The sequence below is a fragment of the Oncorhynchus keta genome, chromosome 10 (genome assembly GCF_023373465.1).
Source record: "Oncorhynchus keta strain PuntledgeMale-10-30-2019 chromosome 10, Oket_V2, whole genome shotgun sequence".
NCBI classification, from domain to species: domain Eukaryota; kingdom Metazoa; phylum Chordata; class Actinopteri; order Salmoniformes; family Salmonidae; genus Oncorhynchus; species Oncorhynchus keta.
In genome coordinates, this window is record NC_068430.1 from 32,829,537 (window position 1) to 32,849,691 (window position 20,155).

General features: G+C 47.9%; 2 protein-coding genes across 6 annotated transcripts; one reads left to right on the top strand and one right to left on the bottom strand.

Annotated features, from left to right (window-relative positions):
* Positions 1-7,165: 7,165 nt before the first annotated feature.
* c10h1orf50 (chromosome 10 C1orf50 homolog) lies at positions 7,166-11,072 on the top strand. Of its 2 annotated transcripts, XM_035777690.2 has the most exons (5): positions 7,166-7,331; positions 7,910-8,025; positions 9,332-9,418; positions 9,518-9,649; positions 10,303-11,072. In XM_035777690.2, exons 1-5 carry the CDS (start codon positions 7,283-7,285, stop codon positions 10,486-10,488), a joined length of 570 nt encoding a protein of 189 aa, XP_035633583.1. In that variant the 5' UTR covers positions 7,166-7,282; the 3' UTR covers positions 10,489-11,072. The 2 variants fall into 2 exon arrangements, with proteins under 2 accessions (XP_035633583.1, XP_052382830.1); XM_052526870.1 differs by lacking the exons at positions 7,166-7,331; positions 7,910-8,025 and adding an exon at positions 8,076-8,944.
* A 36-nt stretch (positions 11,073-11,108) lies between these two features.
* Positions 11,109-14,941, bottom strand: ap5b1 (adaptor related protein complex 5 subunit beta 1). 4 transcript variants are annotated; one of them, XM_035777688.1, is made up of 4 exons: positions 14,823-14,941; positions 14,414-14,697; positions 13,437-14,240; positions 11,109-13,280 (listed from the first exon to the last, which is right to left on the bottom strand). In XM_035777688.1, the coding sequence occupies exons 2-4, from the start codon at positions 14,549-14,551 to the stop codon at positions 11,328-11,330; spliced, it is 2,895 nt and encodes a 964-aa protein (XP_035633581.1). In that variant the 5' UTR covers positions 14,552-14,697; positions 14,823-14,941; the 3' UTR covers positions 11,109-11,327. The 4 variants fall into 4 exon arrangements, with proteins under 4 accessions (XP_035633581.1, XP_035633582.1, XP_035633580.1 ...); XM_035777689.2 differs by having other exon boundaries at positions 14,846-14,940; XM_035777687.2 differs by having other exon boundaries at positions 14,414-14,569; positions 14,698-14,905.
* Positions 14,942-20,155: the final 5,214 nt, after the last annotated feature.

The window sequence follows — 20,155 nt, forward strand, 5'->3', positions numbered from 1 at the left end:
GGAAGAAATCGACAGGTGGGCGTCCGACCCAGTGCGAGTGCAGGAGCCCGCCTGGGATTCCCTACAGCAATGCGAAGAGGGCTATACACGGATGGAATCGAAAAGGAGAGCACGGCTTTACAGAGCGAAAACCGTAGGTAACGGGCGCAGAGAGAGAGTGGCAGAGTCAGGAGTCAGACCTGAGCCTACTCTCCCTGTTAATTGTGAGGAGCAGCAATATGAGGACTTCTGGTCTTGGGAGATGATATTAGACGGAAAAGGACCCTGGGCGCAGCCGGGAGAATATCGCCGTCCCAAGGAGGAAATTGAAGTAGCTAAAGCGGAGAGGCGCGAGTATGAGGAGGCAGCACTGCGACGCGGTTGGAAACCGGAAAGTCACCCCAAAAAAATTATTGGGGGGGGGGCTAAAAGGGAGAATAGTTATGCCAGGTAGGAAACCTGCGCATACTCCCTGTGCTCACCGTTGGGCTAGAGAGACCGGGCAGGCACCGTGTTATGCTATGGAGCGCACGGTGTTTCCAGTGCGGGTGCAGAGCCAGCTGCGACACATACCAGCCCTTCCTATTGGCCGGGCTAGAGTGGGCATCGAGCCAGGTAAGCTTGGGCAGGCTCGGTGCTCAAGAGCTCCAGTGCGCCTGCACGGTCCGGTCTATCCAGAGCCACCTCAACACACCAGTCCTCCGGTAGCAGCTCCCCGCACCAGGCTTCCTGTGCGTGTCCTCGCCAGTACCACCAGTTCCAGCACCACGCACCAGGCCTCCAGTGCGGTCGCCTGTTCAGCGCAGCCAGAGCCTTTCTCCTCTCCTGCGCTGCCGGAGTCTCCTGTCTGTCCAGCGCCGCCAGTGCTCCCAGTCGGCCCAGCGTCCAGTGCGCCTCGCCTGTTTAGCGCAGCCAGAGCTTTTCTCCTCTCCTGCGCTGCCGGAGTCTCCTGTCTGCCCAGCGCCGCCAGTCGGCCCAGCGTCACCAGTCTGCCAGGATCCGCCAGAAGTGCCAGTCTGCCCAGCGCCGCCAGAGCTCCCAGTCTGCCCAGCGCCGCCAGTGCCGCCAGTCTGCCCAGCGCCGCCAGTGCTCCCAGTCTGCCCAGCGCCGCCAGTGCTCCCAGTCTGCCCAGCGCCGCCAGTGCTCCCAGTCTGCCCAGCGCCGCCAGTACCGCCAGTCTGCCCAGCGCCGCCAGTGCCGCCAGTCCTCCCAGCGCCGCCAGACAACCAGTCTCTTCCAGATCTGCCAGACAACCAGTCTCTTCCAGATCTGCCAGACAACCAGTCTCTTCCAGATCTGCCAGACAACCAGTCTCTTCCAGATCTGCCCGACAACCAGTCTCTTCCAGATCTGCCCGACAACCAGTCTCTTCCAGATCTGCCCGACAACCAGTCTCTTCCAGATCTGCCCGACAACCAGTCTCTTCCAGATCTGCCCGACAACCAGTCTCTTCCAGATCTGCCCGACAACCAGTCTCTGCCAGATCTGCCCGTCAACCTAGATCTTCTAGATCGGCCAGACAACCAGGATTTACCGGAGCCTACTACCTGCCTGAGCTTCCTCTCTGTACTGGGCTCCCTCTCTGTACCGGGCTTCCCCTCAGTACTGGGCTGCTTCGGTCCCGGGCTGCTCCTCTGTCCCGGGCTGCCCCTCTGTCCCGGGCTGCCCTCTGTCCCGAGCTGCCCCTCTGTCCCGAGCTGCCCCTCTGTCCCGAGCTGCCCCTCTGTCCCGAGCTGCCCCTCTGTCCCGAGCTGCCCTCGGTCCCGAGCTGCCCTCAGTTATGTGGGGATCAGGGTGAGGACTATTAGGCCATGGTCGGCGGAGAAGGTGGATTATCCTAGGACGCGAAGGGGAGGAACTAGGACATTTATGGAGTGGGGTCCACGTCCCGAGCCAGAACCGCCACCATGGACAGACGCCCACCCGGACCCTCCCTATGCTCTTGAGGTGCGTCTCCCGGAGTCCGCACCTTAGGGGGGGGTTCTGTCACGCCTTGGTCATTGTATCTTGTGTTTTTGTTATATGTTTGGGTAGGCCAGGGTGTGACATGGGTTTATATGTTGTATTTCGTATTGGGGTTTGTATTAATTGGGAGTGTGTATTATTAGGGGTGTGTCTAGTTAGGCTTGGCTGCCTGAGGCGATTCCTAATTGGAGTCAGCTGATTCTCGTTGTCTCGGATTGGGAACCGTATTTAGGCAGCCTGAGTGCGCGTTGTATTTCGTGGGTGATTGTACCTGTCTTAGTGTTAGTCACCAGATAGGCTGTATGAGTTTCATTCGTTTGTTGTTTTCTTCTTCCTTTATTTCATGTACCGTATTAGCTTCATTAAAAGTCATGAGTAACCTACACGCTGCATTTCGGTCTGACTTACTTCAAACAACAGACGAATATCATTACACCCGGACGTGTGTGGATAGGATGTTCCACAAGACCCGTGCGCCTCGTTACCTCTGAGAACACAGCCGTATCCTGCTGGACCAACTCTCTGAGCTCTTGACGTTGGGTCGGGCTGAGGTCTTCCCCCCATTGCAACTTCGACCGAGGGCAGGCTCTGCTGTGGCCGGGTCCACTTTACACACAGCGCCTCTTGTACATGCCATTTCTTCAACAAGTTCACATGGTAAAGCTGGAGGAGTTTTCTCCACCCCGTTTGGCAGACCTTGTAATTGACGTCGCCTACCTGCGCAACAATGTCGTATGGCCCATGCCACGTAGCCAGGAATTTACTCTCCATTGTAAGGATCAACACCAAGACCTTCTCACCTGGGTGGAACTCTCATGGTTGGGCCCTCCAGTTGTAGACACACTCCTGGGCGCGTTGCGCCTGGGCCATGTGCTCCCTCACCATTGGCCAAATTGCCGTCATCCTATCCCTCATCTCCTCCACATGTTCTACAACACTGCGAAAGGGGGGGTCAGCTGCTCTTCCCAGACTTCTTTGGCTAGGTCCAGCAGTCTGCGGGGCCGGCGGCCATACAGCAGCTCAAAGGGGGAGAACCTAGTGGAGGCCTGGGGTACCTCGTGCACTGAGAACATCAGGTGGGGCAGCAGCTAGTCCCAGTTCCTCCCGTCTCTCTCGGTGACCTTCTTCAGCATCTGCTTTAGGTTCTTATTGAAGCGTGTACCATCCGTTTGTGGATGGTACACACTTGTCCTCACCTGTTTTATTCGTAATAGATTGCAGACATCTTTCATCATACGAGACATGAATGCGGTGCCCTTGTCCGTCAGAATTTCCCGCGGAATACACATCCAGCTAAATAAATGGAAGAGCTCCCGTGCTATAACTTTTGCTGCCACCATGCATAACGGGATTACCTTAGGATACCGGCGTAATCCACGATTACCAGGATGTATTTGTGTCTTCACCTATGGACCCACCAGATCAAATGCCACCCGCTCAAATGGCACTCCTATAATGGGCAAGGGAACCATAATGTACCCTCAGAGCTGTGATCTGGCACTCCGGGCAACTACAGCAGTAGTCCTCCACTGCGCTCTTGACTCCGGGCTAGTGGAACCGGTTCCCGATCCGCTCCCTGGTTTTCTCCATCCCCAGGTGTGCCCCAAGCAGGTGGGTGTGGGCAAGCTGAAACACAGTCCTAACATAATAGCTGGGTATGAGTAGCACATTTGTGCTTTACTACCTGATACCTGATAAAATAAATTATGTTTGATGGTGAAGTGGGGGTAGCGCCACTCACTTACCCCAGGTAACAGCATGCCATCCACCACAATCACCTGACCCCTAGCGTTCTGGAGATTGGGGTCTTCTAACTGGGCCATTCCAAACTGACCCGTGAGGATTACCGTGTCGGGAGGTCCGTCAGGGTCCTCCACTTCCATAAAGGGGAGCCTGAGGTCTTCCTCGCACAGTGGCTCGTTTGCCGGAGCGGGGTCGTCTCCCTCCTCCAGGTCAAACTCGGTCCCAGTGGACACCTCTTGAGGCGGGGTGTGGGTTGCACAGGCCACCATCCTTTTTCCTTTTCTTCCTAGCTCACGTGTGTACCTCCCCAGGTCCCTCCTCCACAGTGCCTGGAAGAGAGGGCAATCTCGCCCGAGGAGAATGGACACGTGCAGGTTAAGAACAGCCACCACGTGCATCTGGCACTCCTCATTGGGGTGGTTATCCTCACCGGCATAGTTGGGTACCTCTTCGTGTCCCCATGTACACAGGAGACTCACCTCCTCGTCCCTCGGTTCATCCTTCCACTCTTGTGTGAGCCACTGCGGGTGGGCCAGGGTCACCATATTGCCGGAGTCCAGCAGAGCGCTGGTGTCAATGCCATTGATTCGTACAGGAACCATCGGAGGGGCTATCTCGGTGTGCGCCCAACAGGAGGCGACAACTTACCATCCGGAATTACCCCGGAGCTGGGGGATGCGGAGGGCATGACCCCCTTCCAGCCGGGACAATTCCGTGCAAGGGGTCCCAGCTCACTGCACTCATAGCAGCGTCTCTGATATAGGGCCAGCAGCGGTCGACATAGTCAGTTTGGGTCACCCTCCTGCTTCACGGCCTCAGCTGGTTCCGTCCGGGCCCCCTTCAGCCCCTCGCCTCTCTATCCTTACCAGTCTCCCAGTCCCTGCTGCTAAAAAGCATCCACATAGCATGATGATGCCACCATCATGCTTCACGGTAGGGATGGTGGTAGACCAGTGATGAGCAGTGCCTGGTTTCTCCAGACATCTCACCAGACCACAGAATACTTTGCCTTATGCTCTGTCTTTCAAGTGCCTTTTTGAAAACTCAAGGAAATTCTGAGGAAAGGTTCTTCGCTCAGACTGCGCTGTCTTCTGGAGTAATAAAGGCCTAGTTCACTAATACTGTTGGAAAAAAACACAACGTCTGGAGCAGTGGTGTGAAAAGTACTAAATTTGGCCTGGACTCACACCCTGACCGAACCAAATTGAGAAAAAAACGGCTCTCTTAGGTCAGGGCGTGACAGTACCCCCCCCCCCCAAAAAAAAAAAGTGCGGACTAAACCTGAACCTATAGGGGAGGGGCCGGGTGGTTATCTACTTCGGTGGCGGCTCCGGTGCGGGACGCAGACCATGCTCCACCCCCGGACTGGGGACCCTCACCGGAGGCTTCGACCATCGCTGGAGGCTCCGGACTGGAGACCGTCGCCAGGCTCGGACTGGGGACTGTCGCCGGAGGCCCCGGACTGGGGACCGTCGCCGGAGGCTCCGGACTGGGGACCGTCGACACAAGCCCCGGACAGGGGACCGTCACCGGAGGCCCCGGACTGGGGACCGTCGCCTGAGGCTCCGGACTGGAGACCGATACTCTCCAGCCTTTTCCCAGGGTCCCTTGCCTTCCAAGATCTCCTCCCATGTCCATTCCTCCAGAAAACGCTCTTCCTCCCGGCCATGCCGCTTGGTCCGTTTGTGGTGGGTAGTTCTGTCACGAACATCGTCAGGGAAATGACCGGACCAAGGTGCAGCGCAGTGAGCGTACATTTCTCTTTATTTTAAATGTCACCAACAAAACTAGAAACAATAAAAACGACCGTGAAGCTTACTAGGGCTATACAGGCCACTAACAAAGACAACTACCCACAACTAAGGTGGAAAAACAGGCTGCCTAAGTATGATTCCCAATCAGAGACAACGATGGACAGCTGTCTCTGATTGAGAACCACACTCGGCCAAACACACAGAAATACAAAACATAGAATGCCCCCCACATCACACCCTGACCTAACCAAATAGAGAAATAAAACGGCTCTCTAAGGTCAGGGCGTGACAACGACAATTAACAAAAGTAGGCCTAATAAACTCAAATGAAAACCCAGACTCAATAATTGCCTGTTCATCTGTCTCATCTCGTCTAACAAACAAAGCAATGACAAGATTCTTGTAGCAATACCCATAATGCATCACAAACCCTACCAATTACCAAATTGACAATACAACTTCAATAAAGGTATGAAAAGGTATACAAACACATTGAGGTAATATATTCCACATGAAAATAAATGTGATACTCAACCTGTAAATCATGTCTGAACATTTATAATTCCTTACAACAAGTGATGGAGGACATAAGGTCAATCCTTAACCCCCCCAGAAATCTGTCATTCTTCCCCTGTAAATAAGAATTTGTTCATAACTGACTTGCCTCGTTAAATAAAATATTGTCTTTTCACAAAAAGCTGAAGCAACCAGAGGAGCATATACAACTGTGAATGTGTATATGGCAGGCCCCTCATATAATTATGTTCCGGCCAGACCATCTGCTCAAGAAAAAGTCGTCCCACAGCTGGTTCGACAACAGCTCCCATCTATTTTTGTGCAGTGTGACTGACCTCACCTAGACTTTCGACACGTGTTATTACCCACAACCAAAATAAATGTTGGTGTCCATGACCTGGACCAGAAACTGTCACAATACACCTATGGTTTTAAATCATTTGGAATGTTTTGAATTTGTTGATAAGGTGACACCCATATTGTGCCATACTCGTCTGTATAGCCAGACGAGTTTTTAGGTCTATAGACTATAGACCTGTTGTTCCAAATGACTAATAGGCCTATATGTTCAGTAAGGCTAGATGTAGCCTTCTTGCTATAGGCTGAGAAATTAGGCCTGTCAGAATGTACCATCCCTAATATTTGACATTTCCATTTTAAAGTAGATTTCTACTACATGTGCATTGAAACCTAGGAGAGAAGAGCATGCACTCTGCAATTATAAACAGCAAATATTTGGTTCCTGTCTGGGAACAGTCCACGTTCCCCAAAACAGTCTCAGTCATGAGTCTTGACCACACTCATGTCAGGTCCTCATTCTGTATTTTTATTGGTTGTTTACTTTGCAGGATTTCGGTCTCACACATTATATATTTCACAGCAATTGAATTGCATAAGATCTTTCTCCACGTTCCTTCCAAAATAGCGTATGTATGTAACAATTGTGTTACACAAGTTACACCTTCCCCTGTGTTCTAAGCCCTACAATAAAAGTCTCCCTTTCACTCAATAATGACAATAAACATCCGCCAGCATGGCAATTAATTACATCTAGCGTTTAATGTGATATTTAAATTATTGTTATTATTATAATTGTTCAACAATTATACTGAAATAACGTTTTGCAATCATATTCAGACTGGCAACTAAATGGCCTACTATTGTAGGTAGGTGGAGACGCAAGACCTTAAAACAACCCGCTGCTGGCCAGTCAAACTTTCACACAGCACAGCGGTTACAAAACCTATTACTGAGCTCCAGTTGCAACTGGTTATTTCTAAGAGCATTTTAGTACATTGTACACCAAATTAGCTACAATAAAGAAAATGGACAGGACAGTTAGCCTCCCGAATCAACCAGACAAAACAACCACAGGTAAGACTTCCTGCTGTTTAGCATTGATAGCTGTTTTTAATAGTTCTCAATCAATGTCCTGTATAGGGTGTGAATGTAATGTTAACTTAAGTATAATTTTATTCATTGTTGTAGTTTAGAACCCTTGTAGGCTTTTAGCTCGACTATTCGTTCTAACGTTACTCTAGCTGGTCACATTCAAAGTGTTAAATTAAAATTCCCTAACTTTTTTTACATTACAGTTTCACATTTTACAATAGGATATTCCACCGTCATACACCTCATTCGGTGTCAGAAATTTTGCCTACGTTTTAGCAGCTGGCTTTTGCTAAACGTGAACAGAAAGTGTTTGCTTGCAGGTCAGGAAGCAAGGCACAAGTCACTCAAATCATGATGTGGAGCCGGTTATGTATTATAGTCAATCTGGCTGAGATTATTTGGGGAGCGGAGGCCAGACATTTAAGACTACAGGCCTATGTAAATGGGTGTTGCAATCAGTAAATCCATGTAGACTAGAAGAAAGCTTCACAAAAATGTCTAGCTTTGTCACCTTTCCTCAGTTTGTTATGCAAGTTTCAAGTGTCCCTGTGTGTTTGCAGTGCAGTTGGTGGAGAGCAGCAGCAACCCCAATGGGCTGGAACTAGTCAGCTCCTACCAGACCAACAGGGTGGGAGACCCCATGGACCTGGTTGCTCTGGCAACACAAGTACAGAGGGTAATTAAATCAATGGCAATTAAATGAACGATCCTAATGGAATAATAAGGATGATCATAGTAAGCAGACTCATGTACAGTAGCTTGCGACGGTATTCACCCCCTTGGCATTTTTCCTATTTTGTTGCCTTAAAATATTTTTTGGGGGGGAGGGGGTTGTATCATTTGATTTACACAACACGCCTACCACTTTGAAGATGCAAAATATTTTTTGTGAAACAATAAATAAGACCAACAGAACTTGAGCATGCATACACCCCTCCCCCCTCCCCAAAAGTCAATACTTTGTAGAGACAACTTTTGCAGTATTTACAGTTGCAAGTCTCTTGGTTTGTCTCTTAGCTTGGCACATCTGGTATTTTTGCGCATTCTTCAAGGCAAAACTGCTCCAACTCCAAGCTGCATGGGTTCCACTGGTGTACAGCAATCTTTAAGTCATACCACAGATTCTCAATTGGATTGAGGTCTGGGCTTTGACTAGGCCATTCCAAAACATTTAAATGTTTCCCCTTAAACCACTTAATTGCTGCTTTAGCAGTATGCTTAGGGTCATTATCCTGCTGGAAGGTGAACCGCCATCCCAGTCTCAAATCTTTGGAAGACAGAAACAGGTTTCCCTCAAGAATTTCTCTGTATTTAGCACCAGCCATCATTCCTTCCTCTTTGTTCCTCTGATTAATGCCCTCCTTGCCTGGGCTGTGAGTTTTGGTGGACGGCCCCATCTTGGCAGGTTTGTTGTGGTGCCATGTTCTTTAAAGGTGCTCTGTGGTATGTTTGAAGTTTCAGATTATTATTTTTTAGAACCCATCCCTGATCTGTACTTCTCCACAACTTTGTCCCTAACCTGTTTGGAGAGCTCCTTGGTCTTCATGGTACTGCTAGCTTGGTGGTGTTGCAGACTCTGGGGCCTTTCAGAACAGGTGTGTATGTGTATATATAGATCACTGAGATCATGTGACAGATCATATGACACTTAGATTGCACACAGGTGGACTTTAACTAATTATGTGACTTCTGAAGGTAATTGGTTGCACCAGATCTTATTTGGGGGCTTCATAGCAAAGGGGGTGAATACCTATGACTTTTAAAAAAACAAGTTCATTTTTTCACATCACCAATTTGGACTATTTTGTGTGTCCATTACACGAAATCCACATAAAAATCCATTTAAATTACAGGTTGTAATGCAACAAAATAGGAAAACCGCCACGGTGGATGAATACTTTTGCAAGGCACTGTACAAGCCCCATAAAGAATGTATCATAATGAAGACATTCTGTTTGCGATTAACCTTGTTTGGTTCCTAGGGAGATGACTTTGTCAGAGCCAATGCCTGCAACAGACTGACAGTCATTGCTGATCAAATTAGATACCTGCAGGAACAAGCCAGAAAGGTGATGGCTTATATTTGACTTTATGTAACCAATCTATGTAATTCATATAGGGAAAGAATTAAGTTGGTTTGATCTGAATATTTTTGTTCTCTGGTGTAGGTTTTAGAGGATGCCAAGAAGGACGCTGAGCTGCACCATGCTGCATGTAATGTAGTCAAGAAGCCAGGGAACATGTATTACCTGTACGAGCGGCCCTCCGGACAGAAATACTTCTCTATCCTCTCGCCTCAGGTAAGTACATCACACCTGGGCGGCTTTCAGCAGGGCACAATACTTTGGAGCGTTCAGATATTACTCTACTCCTAAAGATCACGTCACATTTCCATCTGCAACACTTCTAAAATGTCAATCACCCGGGAAAGCCCCCAGCACATACAGCTGAAAGACTGAGTAACTGTTACAGAACTACCGTGTGGTGCATAATGATATGAGTTGGGACATTTAGATGCTCAGTCTGCATGTGACCCTGAAGGGAGTTGATAATGTTCTCTTTAGCCAGTTAGAGGTGGTGCTGACTGACTACTTGGGTTTTTGTGTGCACACGCATTGGCCACAGCATGGTTGTGTAAGCACAGTAGCACACACAGAACATTTAATGGATATAGGAAGATTAACATAGTCCCACTTTAATTTGAATATAGGAACGAAACGGCCCATTGGGTGTCTGCCAAACCCATAACCCTTCTAGCAAAAGATGGTGCTTATATTTACTCTACTGGTTACTCAATAACTGGTGTAGGTCCACTAGAATTTCTACTATCTCTTCAGAAAAGCCTAGTGGAGCAAGGCTGGAAGTACTTTTTTATGCTGACCCACCACTACACTTCTTTTTGGCTTCTTTTATGAAATTGCATAATGGCCTCTCACCCATCTCTCATTTGAAGGACTGGGGTGCCGGCTGCCCTCACAAGCCTTGTGGTGCGTTCAAGCTTCAATACGACATGTCCTGGACCCCTATAGATGACGTGGCGAAGAAGGACGCTGAAATCGCCATCATGGACAAAATCCTGAGCCAGCAGACAGCCCTGCCTCCTTGCTTAGAGCCCAACTTTGAGAACATCTCAAAGTAGAGCTGCAACCTGGAACAGGACCATCTTAAAGGGGCCACATTGAGTGGCATTAAGTGGTCTTAATGGACAGACAGGGACAGATTTAATAGCTTGAGAAACATAAGCTAACTTGGGAGGCAAATGTGTATTGTAAAACACAATTCATTTAGTTCTTATTCATCTGGCACAAACCTTTAGGCAAGCTCAGTAAATCTGGTCCCATTAGGGTTTTAATGTGAAACTTTAGTCATACAGAACTGTTTTGTTGTGTCAAAGACTTCCCAAATGGGAAATACCCCATGTACATTAGCATTAGGAACCAATTCAAGGTTCAAAATACTTTCCAGTTTTGCACCAAAGGTCTTTCAAGGAATGCATTTGATTTACTTCCTTAAATTAAAGCATATTCCTTTTCACACAATGGAAATTCTTGTTCTGCTATATCACTCAAATGACCATCTCTAATAATAGATTTGTGTCCATGTCTTAATTCTATTTTCATGGGGGAACAGGCAACCTGTCCTGTAATTGGGAGAGAATGCATCTTCTGTTTTTGGGACCTGCAAAATGATTGTACAGCTGTAATAAAATATTTAAGTATGGAATGTTTCTGTGTTAAGCATGAGGTTAACAAGCAGAAGTCAGTCACACATTGACTTTATTTACAAGTTAAATTAAAATGTTTTCAAAAATCCATGATTCAAATTATCAGTTTACTGAGTGCAGCTTCGAAACATATTGACATAAGTAAATGTATCACACAACATTTCAAAAGGAAGAACTTAAATCAGACAAGTGTTAAAAGGGCATTATTTCATAAAAACAAGCCATCTCTTTTATGGAGCCCACCACTTTCAGAATCAGACATCACCATTGACTTGCTGTGTGCTGTGAATCTCTTTGGTAATGTCATCTAGATAAGAGTTAATATAAGGCAGAAGCTTCCAGTTGTCTGTAGCAATATGAACCTGGACGGCATCCTCCTCTGTGATAACCTTCAGCAGCACGTGAGACTGGGGTGGGAGGAAGAAGAGCACTTTACACCTGCCTTTATCCAAGTCTGAGACCAGATATCTCTGAAAGTACTTCTCCACCAGCTCACCCACAGCCGACTCCTCCAACTGATCACAGAACAGGCTAGTTGCAGTGTTGGTCAAATCCCCCTCAGACTGCCCTGAGCATATTTCACCCCAGATCCCCTCAAACACCCTCTGCTTCTTTTCCCTGGCCCACCCTAGGGGTGTGAGGAGAGGCAGAAACACCTCAGGGAAGGCCACATGTAGGTCTGCCAGCGGGGAGTGCCAGGAGAGGCCGTCCTCCGTGGTGAAGATGGCGCTAGCTCTCAGGGTGGTGTGGTACGGCTGCTTGGGCTTCAGCCTCAGCCTCACTGTAGGGGGCTTCCTGGTCCTGAACAGGCAAGGCACGCTGATGTCACTCACTTCCTCATAGTGGCCGTCTGTGAGATCAAAGTGCAAGCGGATGCTGAAGAGCTTGTCGAAATGGGGGTCGTGAACTCCAGTGTGTGTGAGGTGGTATTGGAGGGTGATTTCAGAGGCGAAGCTGGAACTCTGGAACTGGGCTCTGTAGTCCTCTATCCCACCCTGTCCTGGGGAACTCTCTGTCTCACAGGCTGGTTCACTGTCTGGTTTATGCTCTGGTCTGCATTCGTCTGGTTCATGTTTGTCCAGTTTGACCAGCCTCAGCAGCGGTCGCTCTGTCTGGTGCACGGTCAGACCGCTGGTCAGTTCCTCGTTCTCACTCATGATGGCAGACAGCGAGCGCACTTTGGCCTGCCGCCCCCTTTCTGTTCCCCTCTGTGCTAACACCCCAGCCAGCTTCTCCTGGGAAAGAGTGGTGAGGAGGGTGTAGTACAAGCGGGCGTGGTCCTGGATGTCTGTTTCACCATAATGGCAGGTGAGGTGCTGTAGGAGATCAGCCAGCGGTGTGAGAAGGGAGTCTAAGCTGGGGTGCAGGAGCAGGCGTCGACACACCCCCAGCACGCTGTTCCCCAGACGCCAGTCCCCGCTCACACACAGCGCGGATGAAGAGGAAGTGATGACGCACAGCAGAAAGTTGAGAGTGGCCCTCTGGAGGACTTCCCCTTCCTCTGCCACGCGGGCCAGGATCCTGAGGTGCCAGCGGAGGTCTTGCAAGGTGAGCTGGGACAGCGGGGCCTCTGTGATGGTTCTTTGCAGGGCTCTAAGCAGTGCCACAGCCCAGCCTGACTCCTCCAGCCGGTCCTGGGTCCGGTCAGACAGGTTGATGAGGTGAGGGGCCAGCCGAGTGCGTCTGAGGTACAGGTCACACAGCCTCTGAGACAGGTCCTCAGAGTAGCGCTTCACGTGGCAGAAGTGAAAGAGGAAGAGGAAGGAAGCCCTGAAGAAGGTCACCACCATCTCCCTACTGGACTGGTTCTCCACGATACGGAGAAGGGAGGTTAGGTGATCGTACAGGTAGGCCAGGCCTCTCCCCCCCTGTCCCTCCCTGTCTTCTTCTCCTTCCTCCAGGTAGACCAGAGAGAGTAGGTTCAGTCTAGCCAGCATGCTGACACTATCATTGAACACAGTGGGCACTAGGGCTGCGGCCAGCCGAGGGGTCAAGAGCACGGGCAGGCTCTCGTCACCACTACTGATAGGTCGGTTCTCTGGGAAGTGCAGGATGCAGTCCATGTAGAAGAGCTTCTCAGGCGTGCTCAGTAGGGGGTGTTGGGACAGGCCGACGAGACGCTTTAGAAGGAAGGTTTCATCCTCTGCGCTGAACAGGCTGTCTGTGAAAGCAGCCTTCATCAGCAGAGTGGTATGAAGAAGACACACCTGCAACAACAAGAGAGATTAAACAATTCAGTCACAAATCTTAAGATTTTACAGCTAGGTTTGATAATGTTGTACCACAGCACAAGCATGGTTAGATCTGTGGATAATCTGCTATTTCTTCCATAACTCATCCTAGACAAGTAGACTGCTACTAACCTTGCATGTGCCCAATAGACGCAGCAGCTGTGCCCTGAATATCGTTGGGGAGACTGCGGGCACCATGGCAAGCACCTCCACAAGCCGTCGCAGCAGGGCAGCCTGGGATAGGGATGTGAGCAGGTAGGACTCCTCTAAGAGGGAGGAGAGTAGCGATCTCAGCTCTTTACAGTCTAGGCCCGTCTGCAGGGAAGGAACTTTTCCCATGGTGCCCAGAGTGAGGGGCGAGAAGAGGGCCAAGTCTGAGTGTGACTCAGAGTTTGGTTGTGCGGAATCTGCACCCTCCCCCCACACAAACCCCTCGTTGCTCCCCAGTGCAGTCTTCAGGTCTCCAGCCCCAGCCCCTTTCTGCTGGGTGAGCAGATACACAGCATTCCTCAGGGCCAGGGCATGGAGCCCCGTGTAGGCCTGGTGAAGCCTGGAGTTTTCCTGCTGCCTCAGGCTGCTCAGGAGCTCCAAGCGTTGGGATAGTAGGCCCGGGAGGCAAGCCTCTAGCTCCCTAAGGCAGTCACAGGCTGTTGTCCTCAATGGGTGTAATGCAGCCCCAGCCTGTGCGTCGTTGGTGTCCTGGGCCATCTGTAAGAGAAGGTCCAGGAAGTCTTGGGAGGCGCTGGTGTGTGAACTAACACAGCAGGAGCAGAGGAGAACGGAGGTGAGGGCCAGGAGAAGGTGGCAGCGGAGCGGGAGGGATTTGGGGGAGCACTGGGCAAACACAGACATGAGCTCCAGGGCGGTCTCCTCGCCCACAAAGACAGAGGGGCACAGCAGAGTAGGGTGCTCAAGTAGTGGGGACAGCAGCAGGACCTGAGGCAGGCGGAACAGAGGACATAATGCAGTTTAATATGGTTTAACTTTTAAACACTTTAATAATGAAAGTGCCATCCTCCATAGCAAATGCTCTGGAACTTCATGTGGATACATACATAGGAAGGGACACGGGAGGCTTCAATACGATAATTGTGCCCTGAAAAATGTACCTTGATGTGGTCACTGGCCCTGTCATCTCGCAGCTCGTGCAGGACCTCAGCGAGGAAGATGTCCGATGTCGTGCTGCACAAGAACTGGGACGGGCTGCGCAAGAATGCGGAGATCCTCTCGGGCCAGTTCGCTGACATGGTTGAACCGAATATAGCCTACAGGTAAAAAATGACTTACCTTTATTGCACAATGTCTCTTTAGTTAAGGTTGGTAGCCTACGACCAGAGAGGTACGACTACAACTGTGATTACGGTCTGCGAAATCAGGAAAAGTTTTTCTCGACCTGCAAAACAATGTGTTGTGATGTCTTCAAAGCGATTGTCATCCGTATTTCACAGCATACATTGTTTATGTGCAATCACACCACACCGACGGTTGTTATTATCACATAGCTAATTTCTTACGTACTCATCTGCTTATGTTCACCTCACCCGCACTAACGATCATCACACTTTTAGAGATGTTTCACTTCCTTGTCTTAGTAGTCATGTGATCAGATATCACATGGCGCTAAGTGTGCTTCAAAATAAAGGTAGCCATTTGCATGGCAGCGGCCCTTGAGCGAGGTCATTCGTTTTAGCATGAATATTGAGGGTTTCATTTTAAAGTTAACTGGGTGGGGATTCCTATGGGTTGTGATCGTTCCGCCAATGATAAGAGCATTGTCTTCTTCAAATTTGGTTTCCTACGGTTTGTAAATGGCATCAACCAGTGGGTCTTGTGACGGGTATACAGAGATTACTAGTTTACAGAGTGCAGTGATGTGTCCTATAACTAGGCAAGTCCGTTAAGAACAAATTCTTATTTACAATGACGGCCTGGCAAAAGGCCTCCAGTGGGGACAGGGCCTGGGATTTAATAAAAATTAATAAATACAATATAAATATAGGATGACACAACACAACACTACATAAGACAACAATGCATGACAACACAGCATGGTAGCAACATGGCAGCAGCACAAAACATGATACAAACATTATTGGGCACAGCCAACAGCACAAAGGTCAAGAAGGTAGAGACAACAATACATCACACAAAGCAGCCACCACTGTCAGCAAGAGTGTTCATGAATGGAGTGAGATAAAACTCTCCAGCTTGAGAATTTGTTGCAGCTCTCTCCAGTTGCAGTTGCAGCGAACTGAAAAGAGGAGCGACCCAGGGATGTGTGTGCTTTGGGGACCCCCAACAGAATGTGACTGGCAGACGAGGGCTGCAGCAGACATCCCAGCCAGGGGGGAGTGAGGCCGAAGATAGAGGAAATCAAGTCTGCAGCTTTGATATGTGCTGAGAGAAGGACAGTGTACTGTCTAGCCATACTCCCAAGTACCTGTATGAGGTGACTACCTCAAGCTCTAAACCCTCAGGTAGTAATCACACCTGTGGGGAGAGGGGCATTCTTCTTACCAAACCACATTACTTTTGGAGGTGTTCAGAACAAGGTTAAGGGCAGAGAAAGCTTGTTGGACACTAAGAAAGCTTTGTTGTAGAGCGTTTTAACACAAAATCCAGGGAGGGGCCAGCTGAATATAAGACTATCATCTGCATATAAATGGATGAGACAGCGTGAAGAGTGTGGGCCTAGGATCAAGTCTTGGCATATGCCCATGGTGACAGGCAGTGGCTGAGACAACAGATGCTCTGATTTGATACACTGCAATCTTTGAGAGAGGTAATTAGCAAACCAGGCCAAAGACCCCTCAGAGACACCAAAACTCCTTAGCCGGCCCACAAGAATGGAATGGTCTACCGTATCAAAAGCTTTGCCAAGTCAATAAAAATAGCCGCACAACATTGCTTAGAATCAATGGCAATGGTGATATCATTGAGGCCCTTTAAGGTTGCCGTGACACATCCATAACCTGAGCGGAAACCAGATTGCATACCAGAGAGAATACTATAGACATCAAGAAAGCCAGTCAGTTTGATTATTGAGAAGTTTTTCCAACACTTCTGATAAGTGATAAACAGGGCAAAATATAAATAGGCCTATAACAGTTAGGATCAGCTTGATCTCCCACTTAAATAAAGGACACACCATGGCTGCCTTTCAAGCAATGGGAACCTCCCCAGACAGGAGAAACAGGTTAAAAAGGTCAGAGGCTTGGTGATGATAGGGGCAGCAACCTTAAAGAAGAAAGGTTCTAAACCAGCTGACCCAGATGTTTTTGGGGTTTAAGGTGTTCCTTAAGCACCTCGGACTCAGTGACTGCCTGCAGGGAAAAACATTGAAAAAGAAGGAAGAGCATCGGGACTAGTCGTATTAGAAGGGGTGGGAGATGAGGAAATGATGGATGGGCAAGGAGGCATGGCTGAGTCAAATTGGAATCCTGACTTAATGAAGTGGTGATTAAACAGCTCAACCATGTGCTCCTTAGCAACCATATCATCAACATTAAGGGACATGGGCAGCTGTGAGGAGAAGGGTTTATTCTCCACCTCTAACCGTTTTCCATAACCTTTGGGTTAGACCCACGTAGAGAGAACTGCTCCTTAAAGTAATTCACTTTGTCCTTCCGGATAGCCTGAGTGCACTTATATCTCATTTGCCTGAACGAGAGCCAGTCAGCAAGAGTGTGCGTGTGCAGAGCCTGTTGCCAAATGGAATTCGACGTGGAGTAACTGCCAGATCCTTTTCTTTATTTTCATATTTGTTAACAATACCACTGAAATTATTTAGAAAATGAAGTTCCAAGCGTCTTTGACAGAGAGGATCAAGCTGATTCTATATCAATTTACAGAGTCCAGGTCATGAAGGAAGGCTTGCTCATTAAAATGTTTTAGCAAGAGTCTATGATAAATCAGGACAGGTCGTTTCACTGAGCAGCCATTACGAACACCGGCTGTAAAACAGTGATCACTAAGGTCATTACAGAAAACACCAGAATGATACCTATCCGGATTATTTGTGAGGATAACATCAAGGAGAGTAGCCTTTTCTGGGTGTTTGGAGTCATACCTTGTGGGATTGTTAATAATTTATTACCATTATTTTATTTGACTAGGCATGTCAGTTAAGAACAAATTCTTATTTTCAATGACAGCCTAGGAACAGTGGGTTAACTGCCTTGTTCAGGGGCAGAATGACAGATTTTTACCTTGTCAGCTCAGGGACTCGATCGAGCAACCTTTCGGTTACTGGCCCAACACTCTAACCACTAGTCTACCTGCCGCCACAATAGTTAAAAGACACACATTTGTTCAGGACATTACTATTTTTTATTTTACCACTTTTTATTATTTCTAGTTTTACTATATAAATATCTATTGCACTGTTGAGGAGAGATTGCAAGTAAGTATTGCACTGTACTGTTTACACCCTTTTGTAGGCCTCCCGAGTGGCACAGTGGTCTAAGGCACTGCATCGCAGTGATAGAGGTGTCACTACAGACCCGGGTTCAATTCCAGACTGTATGACAACTGGCTGTGATGGGGAGTCACAGTGCGGCGCACAATTGGCTCAGCGTCGTCTGAGTTAGGGGAGGGTTTGGCCTGGTAGGCAGTCATTGTAAATGTTCTTAACTGACTTGTTTGGTTAAATAAATTGTCCTGTGCATGTGACCAATAAACTTTGATTTGAGGACTCCAGCACTGCAGGTGGCAGTAAAACCACCAATATTAGCTTTTACTTTAACATTTTTTTAAAAGTATTTACCCGAAGGAGGAATAAAGCTAACTACTATAAAATGGCGATAGAGGGAAAGTGCGGGGTAACATCAGCTCAACTTACTTTCTGCATACATTTTTTGTTGTTGCTTATATCCCCATGTTTCTATTCCAGGTAATTTGCTCTAAAAGTAATACATACCCGAAGAGCATAGATCTGTGCTGGGAATGATCTTATTATGCCCAACAGGTAAAATAGTAAACCTTGAAAGAGAATAAACAAAATGAAACTTGATTGCAAACAAAATATATATATTGCTTGTTTTTTTTTTCTTAAAGAAACTTTGAGATTTCTATTATGAAAAGTGCTATAGAAGTGAATTATTAGAATATTGTTTATTGTTATATTTTTTTTACTGTGATACCTCAGCCGCTCCTGTTGAGTGTGGCTGGTGGCCCCACTACCCTGAGAAAAGCCCTGACTACTGGAGATTAGGTTTCCGGGACTGTCGTGACAGCTGTCACTCTAAGTTTGTCAGCTTGTCACATGTAACTGCGTGACTGGACCCTCCTCCTGTGTAAACTTCTGCTTTATCCAGAACTCTGAGTCATACCTTGACAGTAAGTTTCCTCTTCTTCATGGAGAACTTCTTGTGATCTGTTCTGCAGAAAAAGCCCAGATGGAGTTCATGGCTTTGCAGGCCCAGAACAAGCTTGCTCCTCATGTCACCATAGAGGACATGAAGCATTGCCTTACCTCACAGGTGAGAGGAGCCTTCATTGAGAGCTGAGTCTCTATAGCATTTCATAATCCCAATGTAAATTGTGTGAGTATCAGTTATCAGGTGTAGTTTATTTGAAGGTGGAGGCAGTAAGACATCTGACTCGATGTAGAATCGTGTAGATTTTTAGCATTTCTGCCATCCAGAAAGAGCGGGCGCTCCACACCACACGACTGGGGTCAAGAACTGTGATTTGCTTTCCTCTCCGGAGCAGGGCGCTGTTGAAAGGAGTGATAACTGGAGAGGCATTAAGTGTTGAGAAGGACCAACTGAAGTTGAAGATTCCTGGTGTCTGTGACCCCTGCCATTTGGTGCAACGCAGACCCGGTGAAGAGTGTGGTGAAACAGGTGCTGTGAAACACAGAAAACACTGTCTGTACTTCTGAGTTTTGATGCAGTCTTTACCAGATAAAGTAAAGTTAGGATGTGTCAATTATCCCGTGAGAGCTTTTGTTCCGAATCCATGATGGTATTTTAGGTGTCAAGCTTATGCTCATGTGGCAGCAGTGTGTAGGAGGGAGATTCATAGATGTGAGAAGTGTGCAGGAGGACATGAGACAAAGGAATGTGTAGTATCGGTGGAAAAAGTTGTGTGTGTTAACTGTAGAGGTAACCATGGTGCTGGAGATCAGTGGTGGGTGAGATAAATGCAGGTTGAGGTTGCCAGGACCAGAGTAGAACAGAAGGTGTCGTATGCTTAGGCAGTGAAGAGAGTAGTAGAGGAAGATGGGTCCAGGGAGTGGGATCCTAAGAGGATCCCTGTGAGTAGGCCGAGGCCAATAGAGAGTGATGGGAATAACATCTGTTTCAGTAAGGTTGTTTTTTGGCATTCATGGCCATGGTTGTCAATTGAGCTTCAGGAATGGAACGTAAATCACAGATGATAGATGTGGTGGCAAATGCAGAGAAGCACTTGGGTGTATGAGATTTTGCTGCAGAAGTTACAAGATGTTTTGAACGAAAGTGTCCCGTCCTCCCAGGCTGCTGGCCTGTAGTAGGATCAGATAGGAACAAAGTAGTGGAATAGTGGTGAGGTTAATGGGTGCAGGGTTAGTAGGTAGAGCATTTTTATTTCATACAGTGTAATGACTGCATCCTGCGGAATAGTAGGCTGATATACAGCCAATGCAGTAGGTGGCGGCATGAACCTATAACATTTGTTTGCGGACCGCCATACTACCAAAGAAGATATGCGTGTGTTTTTATATATACATGCAATGACATTTGGAATGTCTATTCTTTTGTAAGTGTAATGTTTACATTGCATTGTTTTATTGTTTGTTTATTTCACTTGCTTTGGCAATGTAAACATGTGTTTCTCGTGCCAATAAACCCCTTAAATTGAATTGAGAA

Excerpts from the sequence above, each read along its gene's own strand:
- ap5b1 (XM_035777687.2), bottom strand. The coding sequence starts at position 14,739 with ATGACAATCGCTTTGAAGACATCACAACACATTGTTTTGCAG. Across the intron at positions 14,570-14,697 it reads CACAACACATTGTTTTGCAG|GCTATATTCGGTTCAACCAT; the intron begins GTCGAGAAAAAC and ends TTTTACCTGTAG. Across the intron at positions 14,241-14,413 it reads GGGCCAGTGACCACATCAAG|GTCCTGCTGCTGTCCCCACT; the intron begins GTACATTTTTCA and ends CGCCTGCCTCAG.
- c10h1orf50 (XM_052526870.1), top strand. The coding sequence starts at position 8,525 with ATGTTTCCCCTTAAACCACTTAATTGCTGCTTTAGCAGTATGCTTAGG. Across the intron at positions 8,945-9,331 it reads TCTGGGGCCTTTCAGAACAG|GGAGATGACTTTGTCAGAGC; the intron begins GTGTGTATGTGT and ends TTTGGTTCCTAG. Across the intron at positions 9,650-10,302 it reads TCTCTATCCTCTCGCCTCAG|GACTGGGGTGCCGGCTGCCC; the intron begins GTAAGTACATCA and ends TCTCATTTGAAG.